Genomic DNA, 19,975 nt, shown 5'->3' with positions numbered 1-19,975 from the left:
CTGTGAATTTAAAGTTTTCATCACACTTGGGACAAATGTCACACTTTTTTTTTTCAAATAATATTTTCCCTCCCATCTCTCTCTTTTCCATTGGAGATTCCACTTAGACATACACACAAGGTGCCTCAAGTCACTGATACACTGTTAATCTTTTTCCAGTCTTTTTTTTTTCCCTCCAGTTCCTGGGAGCAAGTTGCCATCTTGTTATTTTTATTTTTATTTTTTTTCAGTCGTTTTCTTCTGTGCTTCATTTTGGAGAATATCTGTTGCTATGCCTGCTATTATTCCTGCCCAGTGACATTTTTTTAAATTACAGATACTTTTCATCTCTAGACTAACTTGGGTCTTTTCTGTCTTTCCATCTTTCATGCCTCTCTTTAACGCAGTTGTATTTGATGTGTGCGTACAGTTGAAACATAGCTTCCTTGGACTTTGTAGACTTCTAGATGATTTGTCAGAATGAGCCAGGGCAGCATTTGTTCTACTGTTGGTTTTCTGCCACTCTTGCACCAATGTCCTTCTGTCTCGTGTTGCTGTCCCAGGACTTTGGAGTGTCTCCACTCTGGCTGGTGGGAACATGAATTGATCCCAATCTTGTGTGAACTCCAGGGGGGTGGGTCCTTCTGGTTCCCTTCTAGGAGTTATTTCCTCAGTCTCAAGGTGCTTCCTCACACACCTGCAGACATGGGGCAGTGGGCGAAGAGTGAAGGGAGCAACTCTGCTGTCTCTGGAGACCTGGGAACCCCAGCTGCCTTTGGTTCCAGGTTACTCTCAACTCTAGGGAGAGGATCTGCCTCTACTTGGTTCCCCTCCCTTGCTGTGGCTGGAAACTCTCTCAAGGCAGTGACCTGGGCAAGTCTTTCCTCAGGGACAACTGTCTCTTAAGCTGCCCACTGTCCAATATTTGAAAACCACTGATCATGTACTTCCCCCTCCCCTTTTATTAGTTGCTTTGTGCAGGAATAAATCTATTCCCTTTCATTTCTACCCTATAATGATTTGTTTTATTTTTACATTTTTTTGTTCTTTTAATGAAAACTTCTCAAAAATAGCTGTATCTCATTTCAAGGGAAGTTTTATTGCCACAAATTTCTGCTGCATTTCATTTTTGGTCACAGTTATAAATAACAGTTTGAGCATTCCAAAATCCAAAAATCTGAATCCTAAATTCTCCTGAATATGAAACTGTATGAGAACTGACATGACACTCTTGACCTCAGGTATTAGGCTGCAGTTGAAACACAGGTACATAAAGCATGGTATAAAATTACCTTTAGGCTATGTGTATAAAATGAATACAAAACATAGATATATTTCGTGTTTAGATTTGGGTCACATTCCTAAGATATCTCATGATGCAGATGCGAATATTCCAAAACTGAAAAAAAAAAAAACCCAAACGTGAAATACTTCTGGTTACAAACATTTCAGATAAGCAATAGTTAACCAGTAAAACCTTTTTGTTTCATCAGTGATCATGACTATGTGCTTGGGTTAATGAGCAGGCTAGACGGCTTTAAACCAGGAATTCCTTTTTGACTTTTTGAGTAATCAGATGTTGGAGGCCAGAGTACCATGTCGATTTATGTAGAATGAAAGAATTCTCTCAGTCCAGGAATACAGATAAAGGAACTACATGTCAAATTTTGCAATGTCATAAAGAAATTTCTTTTCTGTAGTTTCATGGAAAGTTGCTACATTGACTCATCTTTGGAAAGGAAACTGGTAACTAAAATATCAGTGCATACAGAAGTTTCGAGACAGTTTTGTTCTGGGACTGCTATTGTTGGTAAGCCATATTAGTTACAAAATACTGTTAAGCTCTGTTATCACATATCTTTCTCAATGTTACTATAACTGTATGCATTGATTGGCACACTCATTAATCCCTCATTGTGAGACTTTAATATGTGAGACTTTAATATGCGATTATCTGAGATATTTTGCATAATTTTTCTGTTTTTTTCAAAGCATCCTGGAGATGAAGAAGTCTGATATTATACAACTGAATGTTGTTATTAATTCTCGAATATTAAACTTGCTATCATCTAGCCACCTGATTTCAGTTGTCAGGACAGTCTGATGTTTTCTGAATTACTTCCCAGTGTGTGGGGAAATCAGCCAACACAATGCTGGAGGGACGAAGACTAAGTCCTAATATCTGAATCATTTACTCATGTCTGATTTCCCTGTCTACAAAAACTTGCATAGACTCCCCATGCTCCTGTCAGGCAGGGCTGACACACACCGACATGCCATCACGGCCAATGTGGTAGACCTCAATAAGCGGAATCAGGCTCATCCACGGATCAGCTGATATTTTAGGTCATTGCCTGCTCTTGTAGCCAGTAAGATATTCCTAACAGTAATCAAAACCGCCTATAACTACTTGCACCCTTGGCAAGTGCTTATGAGTAAGCTCCAGGTAAAGCTTGATGAATATTCTGATTTTTAGGTTAGCCCAAGAGTGTTTTAACCTCTAGCAAAACTTTTGTTCCCTTTCTAATTTCCCCATCAGATGTACAGCCCCTGAAGTTAGGAGACACTGAAATATCCTTCCGTATTCGGAAGTATGGACGGAAAATGAAGAAGGTACTCGTCAAATAACAGGTGATTTAAAGTTGGATGCAATTTTTACTTTTTGGGGGGACAATCCTATTTATCAATAAACTAGTTCAATGTTTATGTCTACTATAAAATTTATAGCATCACATAAAGGAAAAAAAGAAGATATTGCAAAAAATTGTCTGAACTAAATTGTATGAGGGTTCTTCAAGAAGCTCATGGAAAAATGCATATTATGAAAAGACCAGCATATATTTCAAAATTGTTTAATTTTTTGCACCAAAACAAAATTATTTTCAAGCTTATTTGTTTATTGGGGAAAGAGAGAGAGAGAGGGAGAGGGAGAGGGAGAGGGAGAAGGAGAGGGAGAGAGAGGGGAGAGAGAGAGAGAGAGAGAGAGAGAGAGAGAGAGGTCTGAAGGCCTGCAATAGCAGGAAGCTGGAGTCAGTAGCTAGAGCCAGGAATCAAACTCAGGAACTCCAATGCAGGAGCAAGCTTCTTAACTGCTAAGCAAATATCGACTTCCTAAATTCATCTTTTCCATAATTTTTTGAGATATCCTCACATTGGTTCTTGGCTACACTTCTCATAAATTCTATGGTGGTAAGTGAAAGTCATGATTTAAAAGTTTCACATCATTTGCTGGTGATTTGAGCCTATTTATGGAGAATCTTATAGGTAGGATAATAATCTGCAACTAGTAGAATTAATGCTGAAGATATTACTGTGAAACTAATTCAAACTTCTCAGATAATTTTATATGTCTTGCATTAAATGTATTGAAGTTAGTTACACAGATGGAAAACAGCACAAATTGATTTTGGTCAATACTTTTATTTTTAAAAGCTTTAGTTTATTATGGTCTAAATTACTGAGGGCACCAAATTTAAAGCATGACACAAGCGAAGTCTCTTTAAAATGTAAAATTAGAGATAAGTTTCACAAGCTAATATTCAGGCTATTAAAAAAGGGCTTATTGTAAATGTGGGCATATGAGCACACCCTAAGAATAGCCTTTGAAATATATTCAATTTCTCTGCTTAACTATTATTTTGATAATGAACCAATTACTTAAAAATGTCATCAGATTATTCAAGTCTTGTATTTTCTTACCACTCTGGAGTGTATTTCTTTGGCGTACAATGGGAATAAAAATTCTGATTCTCCTTCCAGGCGAAGTCCATCTTTTGTTACATGCAAGTGACCCATTCCTGTCTATTTAAAAAAAGAGAGAAAGAAAGATATAAAACAGATGTTTTTGGTTGCTTTCTTTTCCATGTCTCTTTGTACTGATTTAAATTTCTTCACATTCTCACTAGAACTTGTTATTTTATGGTCTTTGATTGTAGCTAACCCAATGGGAGACTCACCTGTTTTTATCTGTTTAGCTTCTTTAAGTTTCATACCCACATAAACAATTGTTCACCTGTACTCCCTTTTTGAATGTATTGGAAGCACATATATTCAACCAACTGAATGTTGATCTTCTCTCCCTTCCCCCAGGATAGAGGGTTTTGTCTATTTTTTAGAAAGGAGAGCAGAGCAGTGCAGAGAATGACACAGACACTTAAAAGCATTTTCTACAGTGACAGGTGAATTTCCAGGGCAGGGACAGGTGATTCTAAACAGAAGCACATTCTGTGTTGCAGACTTCTTAGGACTTTATCAACAAGTCGCATTCACAAGAATCAAATTAAATGTGTGATTCTTCTGCAAGGTCTCCTCTCCATGACCCACCACTGTAGTCCTCTTTCCAAGGAGGGAATGTCTGGCTAAGGAAGCTCTAAATGCCGGTGGGCGTGGCCACTTCCACCCAGGCATAGGAGGTCCTTGGAGTCCCTTTTTGGCTTGTGATTCAGAGGATGGCGTGATTTGAAGGCCAAGCTCACATTAGAAAAAGCTTAACTACTGTTTGAATTCACAGAATTCAACCATGCAATTGTAAATCAAGGTTTAAGAAATTAAACCAATAGTGTAAATATTATAAAATCCATCATGAAATGGGTAATTAGCAGCATTTTGTTTCTACCAGGAATCTTTTTTTCATCATAGAATTAATCAAAGTGAAACTTCAAGATTATAATTCTTATGTGAAAATCTGCTGCTGAATTTCTGGGTTCAAGTAAATAAATGCCAACAGTTTTGTCAGAAAAATAAGCCCAGGCTCTACGGCACAGTGTGCTAAGCATCCGCCTGTGGCACTGGTTGTGTCCCCGTTGCTCCTCTTCACTTCTGATCCAGCTCCCTGCTAATGTGCCTGGGAAAGCAGCAGAAGATGGCCCAAGTGCTTGGGCTCTAGCACCGGTGTGGGAGATCCGGAAGCAGCTCCTAGCTTTGGATGGCCCAGCTCCAGCCATTTGGAGAGTGAACCAGTGGATGAAAGACCTTTTATTCTTTCTTTCCCTCTGTCTGTAACTCTACCTCTCAAATAAACAAATAATATCTTAAAAAACAAGCAAACAAAATAAGGATGATGCTAATCTTAGCGTCTGACATAGCTAATTTCACCATCAGATTGCCAAAGCTAATTGTCTGTGCTTTCAAGTGGTTATTTTTTTTTATTTGAAAAAATGAGGGAATTGACATAAGATGACTTAGGTATCTTTTCACCATATTCTATGATTTCAATAAAATATAATCTTTTAAAAAATAAGTCATCATACAAATCTTGAAAATAAAATACTTTTTGCTCAGCTTTTTAAAAAGATCAAATATATTAAGGTGTAACTTACAAATACCCTAGATCAAACTTCATTAAATAAGCTTAAATGCAGAATTCAGGTTACCATCTGATGATTCTAAGTTACTATTGCATGTCTGAATTTACTATCCTTTATTAAATAATACTGAAAATAGAGTAACAGGTTATGGGACTTTATAATTTTGTGCCAAGTTTAAACCAAGCATTCAATTAAAATAATCATGAACAGTTCGTATGTGTGTGTGTGTATGCATGATCAAAGAATCACAGACTGAACACAATCCTGATTAAAACCACCATTCTTACCCAATCTGACTCTTAAACTAATGTTCTTCTCATTGCTTTATAGAAGCTTTAAAGTAGTTTTTTTTTTTAGACAGTGAGAGAAAGACAGAGAGAAAGGTCTTCCTTCCATTGGTTCACTCCCCAAATGGCTGCCACGGCCAGCACTGCGCTGACCCGAAGTCAGGAGCCAGGTGCTTCCTCTTGGTCTCCCATGTGGGTGCAGGGCCCAAGCACTTGGGTCATCCTCCACTGCCTTCCCTGGGCCACAGCAGAGAGCTGGACTGGAAGAGGAGCAGCAGGGACAGAACCAGCGCCCCAACCGGGTCTAGAACCCAGGGTGCCGGCACCACAGGCAGAGGATTAGCCAAGTGAGCCGCGGTGCTGGCCAAAGTCTTTGTTTTAAACAAATGAGATTGTTAGTATATAGTTTCAAGATACCACCTCCATTAGCATTCACATAAAAATAATTATGATCCCAGAAGACAGTAACAGCTTTATATTGCTGGTGGGAGAGCGGAAGTGGGTACATTGACATGAAAAAGCACATTAACATCGAGGGTAAAACTGCTCCACGTGATAGGAGCGTAATTCTGGTTCAAGCTGATGAATATCACTGCTCACAGGGAGAACCTGTGGCTTGTAAATGTCTATGTGGGCCTTGGCCGCCTTTATTTCTTGGTTGCTGTCGCTCCCCCTCTTCGTGGAGGAACGACACAGGACCCTGTGTTGTTCTTTCATCTGCTCGGCCCTCCCCGGGTTTGCTGCTGGTTCTTCCTGGGTTGGCTACTGACCCTTCCACCTCCGTGGAAGGGCGGTTCCCCCTGCCACTTTCCCCACTTCCGCGGGGGAGCGGCACACCGCCGGCCGGCTCTCTCGGGGGCTGCTCAGATGTTCCTCAGGTGTTCCTTCAGATAGATGTTCCTCTTAGATGTTCCTGGTGCATGTTGTCTCTCTCCTCCTTTATAGTCCTCTTCCACCAATCCCAACTCTGCTACCCACACACTGAGCACGCTGCTCTCCTCCAATCAGGAGCAGCTCCTGCAGCTTGTCAAGTTGGTGAGAGGCAGCTGGGTAGAAGCTGTTTGCTCCTCTCCCAGCGCCATATTGTGGGAGAGCAGCTGTATAGAATAAGTCTTAATTCCAGTAACAGTATAGTCCAAGTTGCTCCCAACAGATCCCCCTTTCTTTTTATTTTTGGCGTTGATACGCGCCTGTCTTCGGTGCCCCGCGGCACACACTCTGCTCTGCTTGCTAGAGTTGCCCACAGGTGCTTACAAGCCCTACCAATCAGGCAAACCGAATCCGGGTCCTCTCTTCGCCATGTTGTGAGGAGGTTTTTAGGCGCTGATACGTGCCTGTGTTCGGTGCCCTGCAGCGCATGCTCTGCTCTGCTAGAACTGCCTGCAGGTGCTTACAAGCCCTACCAATCAGGCGAACTGAATCCAAGCCCTCTCATTGCCGTATTGTGGGGAGACTTATTGATGTTGATAACGTGCCTGTCTTCGGTGACCTGCAGCCGCCCACAGGTGCTTATCGTCTTACTAATCAGGCAGACCGAATCCAAGCTCTCTCATTGCCATGCGTGTTGTGGGGAGGCCTTATTTTTCTCTATTTCTCTATCTCCGGGCATTCCTATTTCTCCTATTTTACTTCTATCTGCCAGCATTCCTATTTCTCTCATTTTACTTCTAAACTTCTGTTTCTCTTATCCCTGCGGTTTCCCGGCTGCTTCTCGGCGCCTCGCTGCCCCACGGCGGCTTCCCGGCTTTGTGCCGCTTCAGCTGGCGCTTCTCTCATCTGCGTGGCTTCCCAGCGCCTGCCCTGCGGTGGGCTCCCGGCTCTGCGCGGCTTGGCTTCGCGCGCTCCGCGGTCTCCACGCCCTTCGCGCCCGCACCACGGCCTTCGCGCTAGCCCCACGTTCCCTATCTATTCACGCCCCGCGTGCTCTCTCTGCACTCGGCGGCTTCTGCGAGTCACACAGCGTAGCTTACATTTCCGCCACCGGTATTCAATCTAAGTTCCCCGGGCTACCCTGGCGAATTCAACCTAGCTTACACGTCTCCGCCTTATGGTTTGGCTTCCCGTCTTTTGCTCCCCGGGCTAATCTGACGGATTCCAACCTGGCCCACGTGTCTCCGCCTCTGGTTTTAGATTTTCACCTTTTGCTCCCTGGGCTAACTTGATGAATCCCAAGCTGGCTTCCATCTCCGCCTCAGCCTGCCCCCGCGGCTTCATCCTCCCTAACATTTTTCTCTACCCGGTATGTTTCCCTAAGTTTTCTTCCAACAATATTCCCCTCTCACTTCTCCTGGCTTCTCCCCACAGTCCGTATCCGAGTCTAAGTTTCTTCTAGGTTTCACTTTCACTTTCAACCTGCAGTCCGTATCTAAGTTTCTACTTGCTTTCACTTTAAATCCTAGCTTTCTTTTTTTTTTTTTTTTTTTTTTTTTTTTTTTTTGACAGGCAGAGTGGACAGTGAGAGAGAGAGAGAGAGAAAGGTCTTCCTTTGCCGCTGGTTCACCCTCCAATGGCCGCCGCTGCAGCCGGCGCACCGCGCTGATCCTGGCAGGAGCCAGGAGCCAGGTGCTTTTCCTGGTCTCCCATGGGGTGCAGGGCCCAAGCACCTGGGCCATCCTCCACTGCACTCCCTGGCCATAGCAGAGAGCTGGCCTGGAAGAGGGGCAACCGGGACAGAATCCGGCGCCCCAACCGGGACTAGAACCCGGTGTGCCGGCGCCGCAAGGTGGAGGATTAGCCTATTGAGCCACGGCGCCGGCCTAAATCCTAGCTTTCAATCCTAACTTCTTTCCCACAGTCCGTATCCAAGTCTATGCCTAGGCTTTCGATAGCTTCTTCCGGCACCTTTTCCGTCCGGCTTTTCCCTAGGCTCTTTGCTAGTCTCTCCAGTATTTTCCCACTTCTTCCCACTTCTTCCCTCCTAGGTTTCCTATCCGAGTCACGGCACCATTATGTTGTTCCCCCTCTTCATGGAGGAACGACACTAAACCCTGCCTAGGCTTCATATCTGAGTCACGGCACCATTATGTCACTCCCCCTCTTCACGGAGGAACGACACAGGACCCTGTGTTGTTCTTTCATCTGCTCGGCCCTCCCTGGGTTTGCTGCTGGTTCTTCCCGGGTTGGCTACTGACCCTTCCACCTCCGTGGAAGGGCGGTTCCCCCTGCCACTTTCCCCACTTCCGCGGGGGAGCGGCACACCGCCGGCCGGCTCTCTCGGGGGCTGCTCAGATGTTCCTCAGGTGTTCCTTCAGATAGATGTTCCTCTTAGATGTTCCTGGTGCATGTTGTCTCTCTCCTCCTTTATAGTCCTCTTCCACCAATCCCAACTCTGCTACCCACACACTGAGCACGCTGCTCTCCTCCAATCAGGAGCAGCTCCTGCAGCTTGTCAAGTTGGTGAGAGGCAGCTGGGTAGAAGCTGTTCGCTCCTCTCCCAGCGCCACATTGTGGGAGAGCAGCTGTATAGAATAAGTCTTAATTCCAGTAACAGTATAGTCCGAGTTGCTCCCCACAGTTGCCATCCTATGCTTCAATCACCCATAGAAAAATTATAATAACAGGAAAAACTCAAGGCATATCCCTGGGATAAAAATTACAGCTACAGTGCTTTTTGTATCTCAGACTCCAGTAATCACAGGGCTCGGGGTGCTCACGGCAGTGATAATGAGACCCCTCTGCACCTAGGATAACTTCAGATTTATTGTTCTCCTGCAAATGCAGTCCTAATAACCTCTTGTCTTAGCACGAAAACACCACTAGGTTAGCACGCGTTTCTCCTGCTTGTGACCTCTGCTTCAGTCCTTCTCTGTTACAAGAAACATATACATCAAAGATTTCAATTTGGTTTCCAGACTGGAAAGCACTGGTGGAATATAATACCTTGCAGAAAGAAACGACTTGGAAAAATGCCAAGGTTAAAAAAGCCACAGCACCCTATTTTTCTTTTAATCATACTTTCCATCAGTTTGTAAAACAAATGGGAAGCCGAGGCAGGCAGTTTAAAGCATCTGTGTCAGATAAAGGAAAACCTAATGACCCCGTGGGCAGGGCAAGGGAGAGGCAGGGGTGGAGCCGACGAGAGGGGACCAAGCTCAGTCCTGGTGCAGTCAGACCCGTGGTGAATGTGACTGAACGGAGGCATCATATGTGTGTGTGTGTGTGTGTGTGTGTGAGATGTTCCCAGCCAAGAAGGAAAATCCTTTTCCTAGAAGCCAGACAATATTTGATTGCTTTCCCTTCTCACAGGTTGCTTTCTTGGGCGGAGATGTGTCCTTTTCACAACTGATTTCATGAGACATGGAGACTTGCAGGGGTGAGTCTCAGGTAGTCCAGCAAACCTGCCATCAAGCCGAGTGAGGGAGGTGTCCTCCTGGTGTGGGGTAGTGTCATGCCAGCCTCTTAGTGACGCAGGGAAGCAAAGCTGGCTGATGAACGCAGGCACCTTCAGTGCCCTCCTGAAGCAGTCAGGACAGAAACAGTGGGCATTGTGCTCGTTCATACGATCACTGCTACAAGGTACTTTTTATCAACCCTTCCTCCAGTCTGATATCCCTCATTTGTAAAATACGGAACATTTTGGCTGGGGCTCCATTTGATCTCTTACATTGAATGAGTGATCAAGGACTGACACAGGCAGACAGAATTTCAGTACAAGTCTCACATGCCTTCTTTTATGAAGAAATCTTACAAACTGCAACCCGATTCAACATGTGTGCTGCTGAGAGGTGGGTAACGAGATGGGCAGCTTCAAAGAGAGGCTCACATCTTGGGTGCAGGATCTCATTCAGACTCACTTCTTCTGCTTGTGTTTCCCCAGACAAGGAACGGAACCTCCCAATCCACATCCGGATGATATAGTACAAGAAAGAACGTGAAGTCTGGGAAAAGGACTCCAAGCAACTCCTGCTGTATTCTCCAGAGCGGCTGAACTTCCCATGACCCTGGGAAACGCGCCTGCAACCCCACCTGCACAGCAGACTTCCCTGCGGCATGAGAGATGCTTGGTACAGATCATCAGGTAAGTTCATTTAGGTAACTGAGGGGTTTTTTGGTTTTCTTTCTTGTGATTGATCACTCGGCAGCAAAAGCAATGTTAAGCCCGTCTTTGTGGAATGTAGTGACATTGTATTAGTTTTGTCTTGCCACGAGATTACTTTAAGAAGTTCCTGGAAGGAAAGGCAGTGGGGATTTGGCACGGTGGGTAAGCTGCCTAGGTACACCTGCCCCTGATTCCAGCTTCCTGCTCATGTGCACCTGGGAGGCAGCAGGGGCTGGCTCCAGGTGGCTGTGTCCCTGCCAAGCACGTGGGAGAACAGGATGCAGTTTCCAGCTCTCAGCTTTGGCCTGGCCCAGCCCATGTTGTTGTCCAACCGGGGAGTTTTTTCTCTACCTCTCGATGCCCAAATAAATAAACAAAAATATAAAAACACCCAAGTGGTTTGATCTTTTTAAAAAGTATGTGGAAAGTGGAATCAATACGTAGTACCTTGCTGCTGAAAAATTTTGAAATGCATGCAGTAGTTTTACATACTACACATTTCCGCGAACTTTCTGAACTCTCATTAGCGTCAGCAATGCGCTTTTCTTCTCCCCGTTTCTGAGGGTCCGTGTCGCCGAGCAGGCCGAGCCGAGGGCTCTGTTCAGGGCCTCACACGGCTGCAAAGTGTCGGCCCGACTGTGTCTGCTCCGGAGCTTGTGTGGGTGTGGGCACAATTCAGTGTCTTGCTGAGTGGGACTGATGTCTCTGTTTTCTTGCTGGCTATCAGTAGCTGTTCCTCTCGGGTGCCAGAGGCGGCCCCAGTTCTGCTACGGTCCCCGGTCCCCAGACCCTCTCCTAATACGGCAGATCCAGCTCCAGGGCGGGCTGGAAAACCTCTCACTAAAGGCTCAGTCTCTCGCCTAAGGCCCTCACACCTGTAACTAATCTCCCTTTCGATGAACTCACAGTCAACTGACCCAGAACCTTAATTACATCGCAAGAGTGCTTTACGGCACAATGGCAACCAAAGTTCCATCACTTTCCTTATATTTTATTGGCTGGAAGTAAATCAAACCCCGCCCACAGTTAAAGGGAGGGGCTACAGGGCTTAACTCCAACGGGTGGAGATCCTGAAGACGTCTTAGAATTGTACCAGATAGGTTTTTTTTTTTTTTAAAAGATATTTAAAAAATAAAGACACTTAACCACATGAAAGCATTTTCATGGATATCATTGTCACCATCAAATGACGTTTTTATAATACAGTCCAGATTATTGCAGAACTAAGTATGCCATACTACATTTGCACTTACCCAAAGCAACTAAAGCTTTATTTAGAGGGTGAATCTTGGTGCAGGAAAGTAAGACCTATCTAAAAATCCACGAGTAAAATATGCTAGGCATAAAAATCATCTGTTTTAAATCAGGTATTTTAAGGAAGAAAATAAAGACTATTGTGATAAATGTTATTAAAGTGCTCATATGCAGTTAGTAAACACATTTTCTCAGATTGTGAGAGCTTTTAAGATGCAGAAGATTTTAGAAAACAGCACAACAAAAGTGGTATTTTAATGACCTTCTCTGTCCCTTGTGCAGTCACAGAATGCAAATAGTCATTTGTACACCTGCATTCTTTTTCCACTGAGTGTTAAGAACCCTCTTCCATTGATTCTACAACCACAGGTCTGTAATAGACATCATTAAGATTTCCCCAGCTTCCTATAAATGATCACTGACTACTTAATGAAGAAATATATGTTCTAGGGGACTAGCATTGTGGCATAGAGGTAAAGCCGCCACCTAAAGTCGCAGCTGCTCCACTTCTCACCCAGCTCCCTGCTAATGTACCTGGGAAAGAAGCAGAAGATGGTTCAAGTCCTTGGGCCTCTGCACCCACATGAGAGACCCAGAAAAAGCTACTTGCTCCTGGCTTTGACCTAGCCCAGCCCTGGTCATTGCAACCATTTAGGGAGTGGGCCAGTAGATGGAAGATTTCTCTCTCTGCATCTCCCTCTCTCCATAGCTCTGTCTCAAATAAGTAGATATATCTTTTTTTAAAAAAGATCCATCGAAGGAAAAGATGATATCTAGTAAGGGTTTACATTCTTGGGATGTGAAAGACTCTTAATGAGAAGGTCTTTGATGGAAGATTTCTGACTGCTAGCTTCCAAAAAATTAATCTCAAATACTTCTAAAGGATAAAAGCACACAAGGTTTTTGACATCTTGAAAAGGGGAAGGTTACCTATTGCCACAGTAAATGAAAGCGAAATTTAACAACAAAGTATTTTACAGAATTATAAATTTAAAGATAATATTGGCGGAGCCAAGATGGCGGAATAGTGAGGGCGCGCGCCGATAGTCCGGGAAAACTTAGTTTAATAAAAGGGGAGTTACGGTAGCCTCAGAAAAAAAGAACCAGGAAAATATTGCAGAGGAAACTCTTCTGGATCGAGTGGCCGTGAATCGGAGGACCTACTGGGAGAACAAGGTTGCCCACCGCGTGGAAGCCGAGCCACGGGACTGAGCCGCAGAAGCCGCAGGGTCTGCGCGCCAGTGCTCAAAGGGGAGTGCGTGCCACACAGACAACAGCGGGGAGGCTTGGGACGTCCAGGGCTCCGAGTCCACACGTCGGTGCTGGAAGGGGAGCGGACCTGCGTGGAGAGCGTGGGAGCCCACAGTTCGGGACACCAGCGGCAGACTCAACACACCAGCGCTGGAACGCGAGGTGAGCCGAACCTCAATAGCCCGAGACACCGGCAGGCAAGCGGAGAGAGGAGACTAGAGGGAACAACCCCCCCGGGGTGGGGGAGTTCACCAGGCTAGCTGGAAGAGAGAGAGAGAAAAAAAAAAGGTGACTGGTACGGACACGGGTTTCTCTCTCTCCGCTCACCTCTCAAGGGCGAGCAAGACAAAGAGCAGGTGCCATCTTGGACATACGTCATAAGCAGAGCGACCTCAGGTCTGCACCGGCCCTGAGCCTAGCAGAAAAACCTGACTCTGGGCGGGGCGAATGAACAGGAGATTAGGACCTAGTAAATTTGTGGTGCTACTGAACTGAGACTGTGAAAAAAGAGACGGTGGGGGAGAGAACTCATGGAATTCACGTGAGCACTCTCCAGAGATGCTACAATTCCGTAACTTTGGCAACCCAGTGGGAGACTGAAGGAGAATTTGAGCCCACTCTGAGGGCCGAACAGATTCCCTGTGTGGTCCTTGGGAAAGAGCTTCTGATCTCTGGCTCCTGTGGGTATATCATTTGCCTGCTAACTACCTCCAACTTCGTTCAGCTGTGCAGAATAAATTCCCTTTTGAATCAAAAAAAAAAGAAAGAGAGAGAGAGAGAGAGAGGTTTACCACGCCTAACATGGGAGTGTCACCTTTGGCACACCAAACAGAGCTCTCAGGCCACACCCATCTCAAGCCCTAAGGCTCCATCAAAAACAGATAGTCCACTTAATCTAGAGTCATAGTATAACAAGAAAAAAGCACCACAGTGAAGAAACTAAATATCTCCAATATGCCAAATAACAAACGCAAAAACCAAGGTAATAAAAACAAGGAAGTCACCATGACGCCCTCAAATGAAAAAGACACCCCAATTCAAGATTATGAAGATGATGACATAGAAGAAATGCAAGAAGCAGATCTCAAAAAATTGATAAGAACATTAAGAAGTTCTCAAAAACAAATTCTTGAACTACAGAAATCCTTAATGGACAGGATAGAAAATCTCTCTCACGAAAATGAAATATTAAGGAGGAATCAAAATGAAATGAAACAACTAGTACAACAGGAAACTGTGATAGTGACTGAAGTGAAGAATTCAATATTTCAAATGAAAAACACAATAGAGAGCCTTACAAACAGAATGGGTGAAGCAGAAGAGAGAATATTGGACGTAGAAGACAGAGAAAAGGAAAGGAACATTCCTCAATACAATCAAAGCAATCTATAAAAAACCCACAGCCAGCATCCTATTGAATGGGGAAAAGTTGGAAGCATTTCCACTGAAATCTGGCACCAGGCAGGGATGCCCACTCTCACCACTGCTATTTAACATAGTTCTGGAAGTTTTAGCCAGAGCCATCAGACAAGAAAAAGAAATCAAAGGAATACAAATCAAGAAGGAAGAAGTCAAACTATCCCTCTTTGCAGACGATATGATTCTGTACTTAGAGGATCCAAAGAACTCTACTAAGAGACTATTGGAACTCATAGAGGAGTTTGGCAAAGTGGCAGGATATAAAATCAATGCACAAAAATCAACAGCCTTTGTATACACAGACAATGCCATGACTGAGAAAGAACTTCTAAGATCAATCCCGTTCACAATAGCTACAAAAACAATCAAATACCTTGGAATAAACTTAACCAAGGACGTTAAAGATCTCTACGATGAGAATTACAAAACCTTAAAGAAAGAAATAGAAGAGGATACCAAAAAATGGAAAAATCTTCCATGCTCATGGATTGGAAGAATCAACATCATCAAAATGTCCATTCTCCCAAAAGCAATTTATAGATTCAATGCAATCCAAATCAAGATACCAAAGACATTCTTCGCAGATCTAGAAAAAATGATGCTGAAATTCATATGGAGGCACAAGAGACCTCGAATAGCTAAAGCAATCTTGTACAACAAAAACAAAGCCGGAGGCATCACAATACCAGATTTCAGGACATACTACAGGGCAGTTGTAATCAAAACAGCATGGTACTGGTACAGAAACAGATGGATAGACCAATGGAACAGAATTGAAACACCAGAAATCAACCCAAACATCTACAGCCAACTTATATTTGATCAAGGATCTAAACCAATTCCTGGAGCAAGGACAGTCTATTCAATAAATGGTGCTGGGAAAACTGGATTTCCACGTGCAGAATCATGAAGCAAGACCCCTACCTTACACCTTACACAAAAATCCACTCAACGTGGATTAAAGACCTAAATCTACGACCTGACACCATTAAGTTATTAGAGAACATTGGAGAAACCCTTCAAGATATTGGCACAGGCAAAGAATTTCTGGAAAAGATCCGGGAGGCACAGGCAGTCAAAGCCAAAATCAACTATTGGGATTGCATCAAATTGAGAAGTTTCTGTACTGCAAAAGAAACAGTCAGGAGAGTGAAGAGACAACCGACAGAATGGGAAAAAATATTTGCAAACTATGCAACAGATAAAGGGTTAATAACCAGAATCTACAAAGAGATCAAGAAACTCCACAAAAACAAAACCAACAACCCACTTAAGAGATGGGCCAAGGACTTCAATAGACATTTTTCAAAAGAGGAAATCCAAATGGCCAACAGGCACATGAAAAAATGTTCAAGGTCACTAGCAATCAGGGAAATGCAAATCAAAAGCACAATGAGGTTTCACCTCACCCCGGTTAGAATGGCTCACATTCAGAAATCTACCAACAACAGATGCTGGCGAGGATGTGGGGAAAAAGGGACACTAACCCACTGTTGGTGGGAATGCAAACTGGTAAAGCCACTTTTGAAGTCAGTGTGGAGATTCCTCAGAAACCTGAAGATAACCCTACCGTTCGACCCAGCCATCCCACTCCTTGGAATTTACCCAAAGGAGTTTAAATTGATAAACAAAAAAGCGGTCTGCACCCTAATGTTTATTGCAGCACAATTCACAATAGCCAAGACCTGGAACCAACCTAAATGCCCATCAATGGTAGACTGGATAAAGAAATTATGGGATATGTATTCCTTAGAATACTATACCGCAGTAAGAAACAACGAAATCCAGTCATTTGCAACAAAATGGAGGAATCTGGAACACATCATGCTGAGTGAAGTAAGCCAGTCCCAAAGGGACAAATACCATATGTTCTCCCTGATTGGTGACAACTGACTGAACACCAAAAAGGAAACCTCCTGAAGTGAAATGGACACTATGAGAAATGGTGACTCGATCAGCATAGCCCTGACTGCTAATGGACAACTTAATACATTATCTCTCATAGTATTTTTTTTTGTCTGTTCTAATTAATATGACTGGTTTAATTCTGTAATTATCACACACTTATTCTTAAGTGTTGAAAATTAACTGAAATGTGATCCCTGTTAAACATAAGAGTGGGAATAAGAGAGGGAAGAGATGTATAATTTGGGGCATGCTCGTGCTGACTTGCCCCAATTGGTAGAGTTGGAAACATACCAGGGGATTCCAATTCAATCCCATCAAGGTGGCATGTGCCAATGCCATCTCACTATTCCAAGTGATCAATTTCAGTTCACAATTGATCATAATGAAAGGACTAAGAACCAAAGGGATCACATAAACAAGTCTAGTATCTGCTAACACCAACCGATAGAATAAATAAAGGGGAGAGTGATCCAACATGGGAAGTGAGATACTCAGCAGACTCATAGAATGGCAGATGTCCTAAATAGCACTCTGGCCTCAGAATCAGCCCTAAAGGCATTTGGATCTGGCTGAAAAGCCCATGAGAGTATTTCAGGCATGGAAAGCCAAGACATTCTGGCAAAAAGATCTCTGTGAGTGAGATCCCAGTGGAAAGAACAGGTCTTCAAAGAGGGAGGTGCCTTTCTCTGAAGGGCGGAGAGAACCTCCACTTTGACTATGACCTTGTCTAAACAAGATAAAAATCGGAGAACTCAAGGGGCTTCCATAGCCTTGGAAACTCATGACTGGTGCATAGGGAGATTACTGATGCCATAAACAGGAGTGTCAATTTGTAAAGTCAACAACAGGAGTCACTGTGCACTTACTCCTCATGTAGGATCTCTGTCCTTAATGTGCTGTGCATTGAGATTTAATGCTATAACGAGTACTCAAACAGTATATTTCACTTTGTGTTTCTATGGGGGAGCAAACGATTGAAATCTTTACTTAATGTACACTAAACTGATCTTCTGTCAAAAAAAAAAAAAAAGAAAGAAATTATCAATTCCCAACTTGACTCTCACTGGGATTAAACATGACAATAGGTCTGATCTGATTTCATCATCATTAAAAAAAAATCATCTATTATTTTTCACTTTATGTTTCTGTGTGGGAGCAAACTGTTGAAATCCTTACTTAAGGTATACTAAGCTGATCTTCTGTATATTAAGATAATTGAAAATGAATCTTGATGTGAATGGAAGGGGAGAGGGAGTGGGAAAGGGGAGGGTTGTGGGTGGGAGGGACGGTATGGGGGGGGAAGCCATTGTAACCCATGAGTCGTACTTTGGAAATTTATATTCATTAAATAAAAGATAAAAAAAAAAGAAAAGATCCTAAAATGTGCAAGAGAGAAATGTCAGATTACTCTCAGAGGATCTCCAATCAGACTCACAGCTGACTTCTCATCAGAAACCCTACAAGCTAGGAGGGAATGGCGAGATATAGCCCAGGTACTAAGAGAGAACAACTGCCAGCCCAGAATATTATATCCTGCAAAGCTATCATTTGTGAATGAAGGTGAAATAAAGACTTTTCATAGCAAACAGAAATTGAAAGAATTTGTCGCCACTCGTCCAGCCCTGCAAAAGATGCTTAAAGATGTGTTACACACAGAAACAAAGAAACACGGTCATCTATATGAAAGAAGGTAAAGGAAGGAAACCAAGGAAGGAAATCTCACAGCAAAAGATCACAGGGAATTCAAAGCATATATTAGAACTTATCTTTGGCAAATGGCAGGGCAAAGTTACCACTTATCATTAATCACATTGAACGTGAATGGACTGAACTGTCCAGTTAAAAGACACCGATTGGCTGATTGGGTTAAGGAACAAAACCCATCTATTTGCTGCTTACAAGAAACACATCTTTCCAACAAAGATCCATACAGACTGAAAGTGAAAGGCTGGAAAAAGATATTCCATGCCAACAGAAATGAAAAAAGAGCGGGCGTAGCCATCTTAATATCAGACAACATAAACTTTACCACAAAAACCTTTAAGAGAGACAAAGAGGGACACTACATAATGATTAAGGGATCAATTCAACAGGAAGATATAACAATTATCAATGTATATGCACCTAACTACAGGGCACCGGTTTATCTAAAAGATTTGTTAACGGACTTAAAGGGAGACTTAGACCCCAATACAATAGTACTGGGGGACTTCAATACTCCACTCTCAGAAATAGACAGATCAATAGGACAGAAGATCAACAAGGATACAGTAGATTTAAACGACACTATAGCCCAAATGGATCTAACAGATATATACAGAACTTTCAATCCTACAGCTAAAGATTTTACATTCTTCTCAGCAGTGCATGGAACCTTCTCTAAGATTGACCACATACTAGGCAATAAAGCAAGTCTCAGCAAATTTAAAAGAATTAGAATCATACCATGCAGCTTCTCAGACCACAGTGGAATGAAGGTGGAAATTAGCAACTCAGGAATCCCTAGAGCATATGCAAACACATGGAGATTGAACAACATGCTCCTGAATGAACAATGGGTCATAGAAAAAATTAAAAGAGAAATCAAAATTTTTCTGGAAGTAAATGAGGATAACAGCACAACATTCCAAAACTTATGGGATACGGCAAAAGCAGTGTTAAGAGGAAAGTTTATATCAATAGGTGCCTACATCAAGAAATTGGAAAGGCACCAAATAGATGAGCTTTCAACACATCTCAAGGATCTAGAAAAACTGCAGCAAACCAGACCCAAAAGTAGTAGGAGAAGAGAAATAATTAAAATCAGAGAAGAAATCAACAGGATTGAATCAAGAAAAACATTACAAAAAATCAGCCAAACGAGGAGCTGGTTTTTTGAAAAAATACACAAAATTGACACCCCATTGGCCCAACTAACTAAAAAAAGAAGAGAAAAGACCCAAATCAATAAAATCAGAGATGAAAAAGGAAATGTAACAACAGACACCACAGAAATGAAAAGAATCATCAGAAATTACTACAAGGACTTGTATGCCAGCAAACAGGGAAACCTATCAGAAATGGATAGATTCCTGGACACATGCAACCTACCTAAATTGAACCAGGAAGACATCGAAAACCTAAACAGACCCATAACTGAGACAGAAATTGAAACAGTACTAAAGGCCCTCCCAACAAAGAAAAGCCCAGGACCAGATGGATTCACTGCTGAATTCTACCAGACATTTAAAGAAGAACTAACTCCAATTCTTCTCAAACTATTCAGAACAATTGAAGAAGAGGGAATCCTCCCAAATTCTTTCTATGAAGCCAGCATCACCTTAATTCCTAAGCCTGAAAAAGATGCAGCATTGAAAGAAAATTACAGACCAATATCCCTGATGAACATAGATGCAAAAATCCTCAATAAAATTCTCGCCAATAGAATGCAACAACACATCAGAAAGATCATCCACCCAGACCAAGTGGGATTTATCCCTGGTATGCAGGGATGGTTTAATGTGCGCAAGACAATCAATGTGATACACCACATT

At 42.9% G+C, this 19,975-nt stretch overlaps 1 protein-coding gene across 6 annotated transcripts in view; it reads right to left on the bottom strand.

Moving 5' to 3' along the window:
* SGCG (sarcoglycan gamma) overlaps window positions 1-19,975 on the bottom strand; it is a 137,931-nt gene that overhangs the window by 44,259 nt on the left and 73,697 nt on the right. For all 6 annotated transcript variants that reach the window (XM_070048305.2, XM_070048306.2, XM_051849884.3 and 3 more), the window contains 1 exon segment: window positions 3,679-3,780. In XM_070048305.2, the coding sequence (XP_069904406.2) occupies window positions 3,679-3,780 (102 nt within the window).

The sequence above is a fragment of the Oryctolagus cuniculus genome, chromosome 9, assembly GCF_051225735.1.
Source record: "Oryctolagus cuniculus isolate XC-2025 breed Fujian yellow rabbit chromosome 9, ASM5122573v1, whole genome shotgun sequence".
In the NCBI taxonomy this organism is placed as follows: domain Eukaryota; kingdom Metazoa; phylum Chordata; class Mammalia; order Lagomorpha; family Leporidae; genus Oryctolagus; species Oryctolagus cuniculus.
This window is presented reverse-complemented; position numbering and strand designations above follow the sequence as displayed.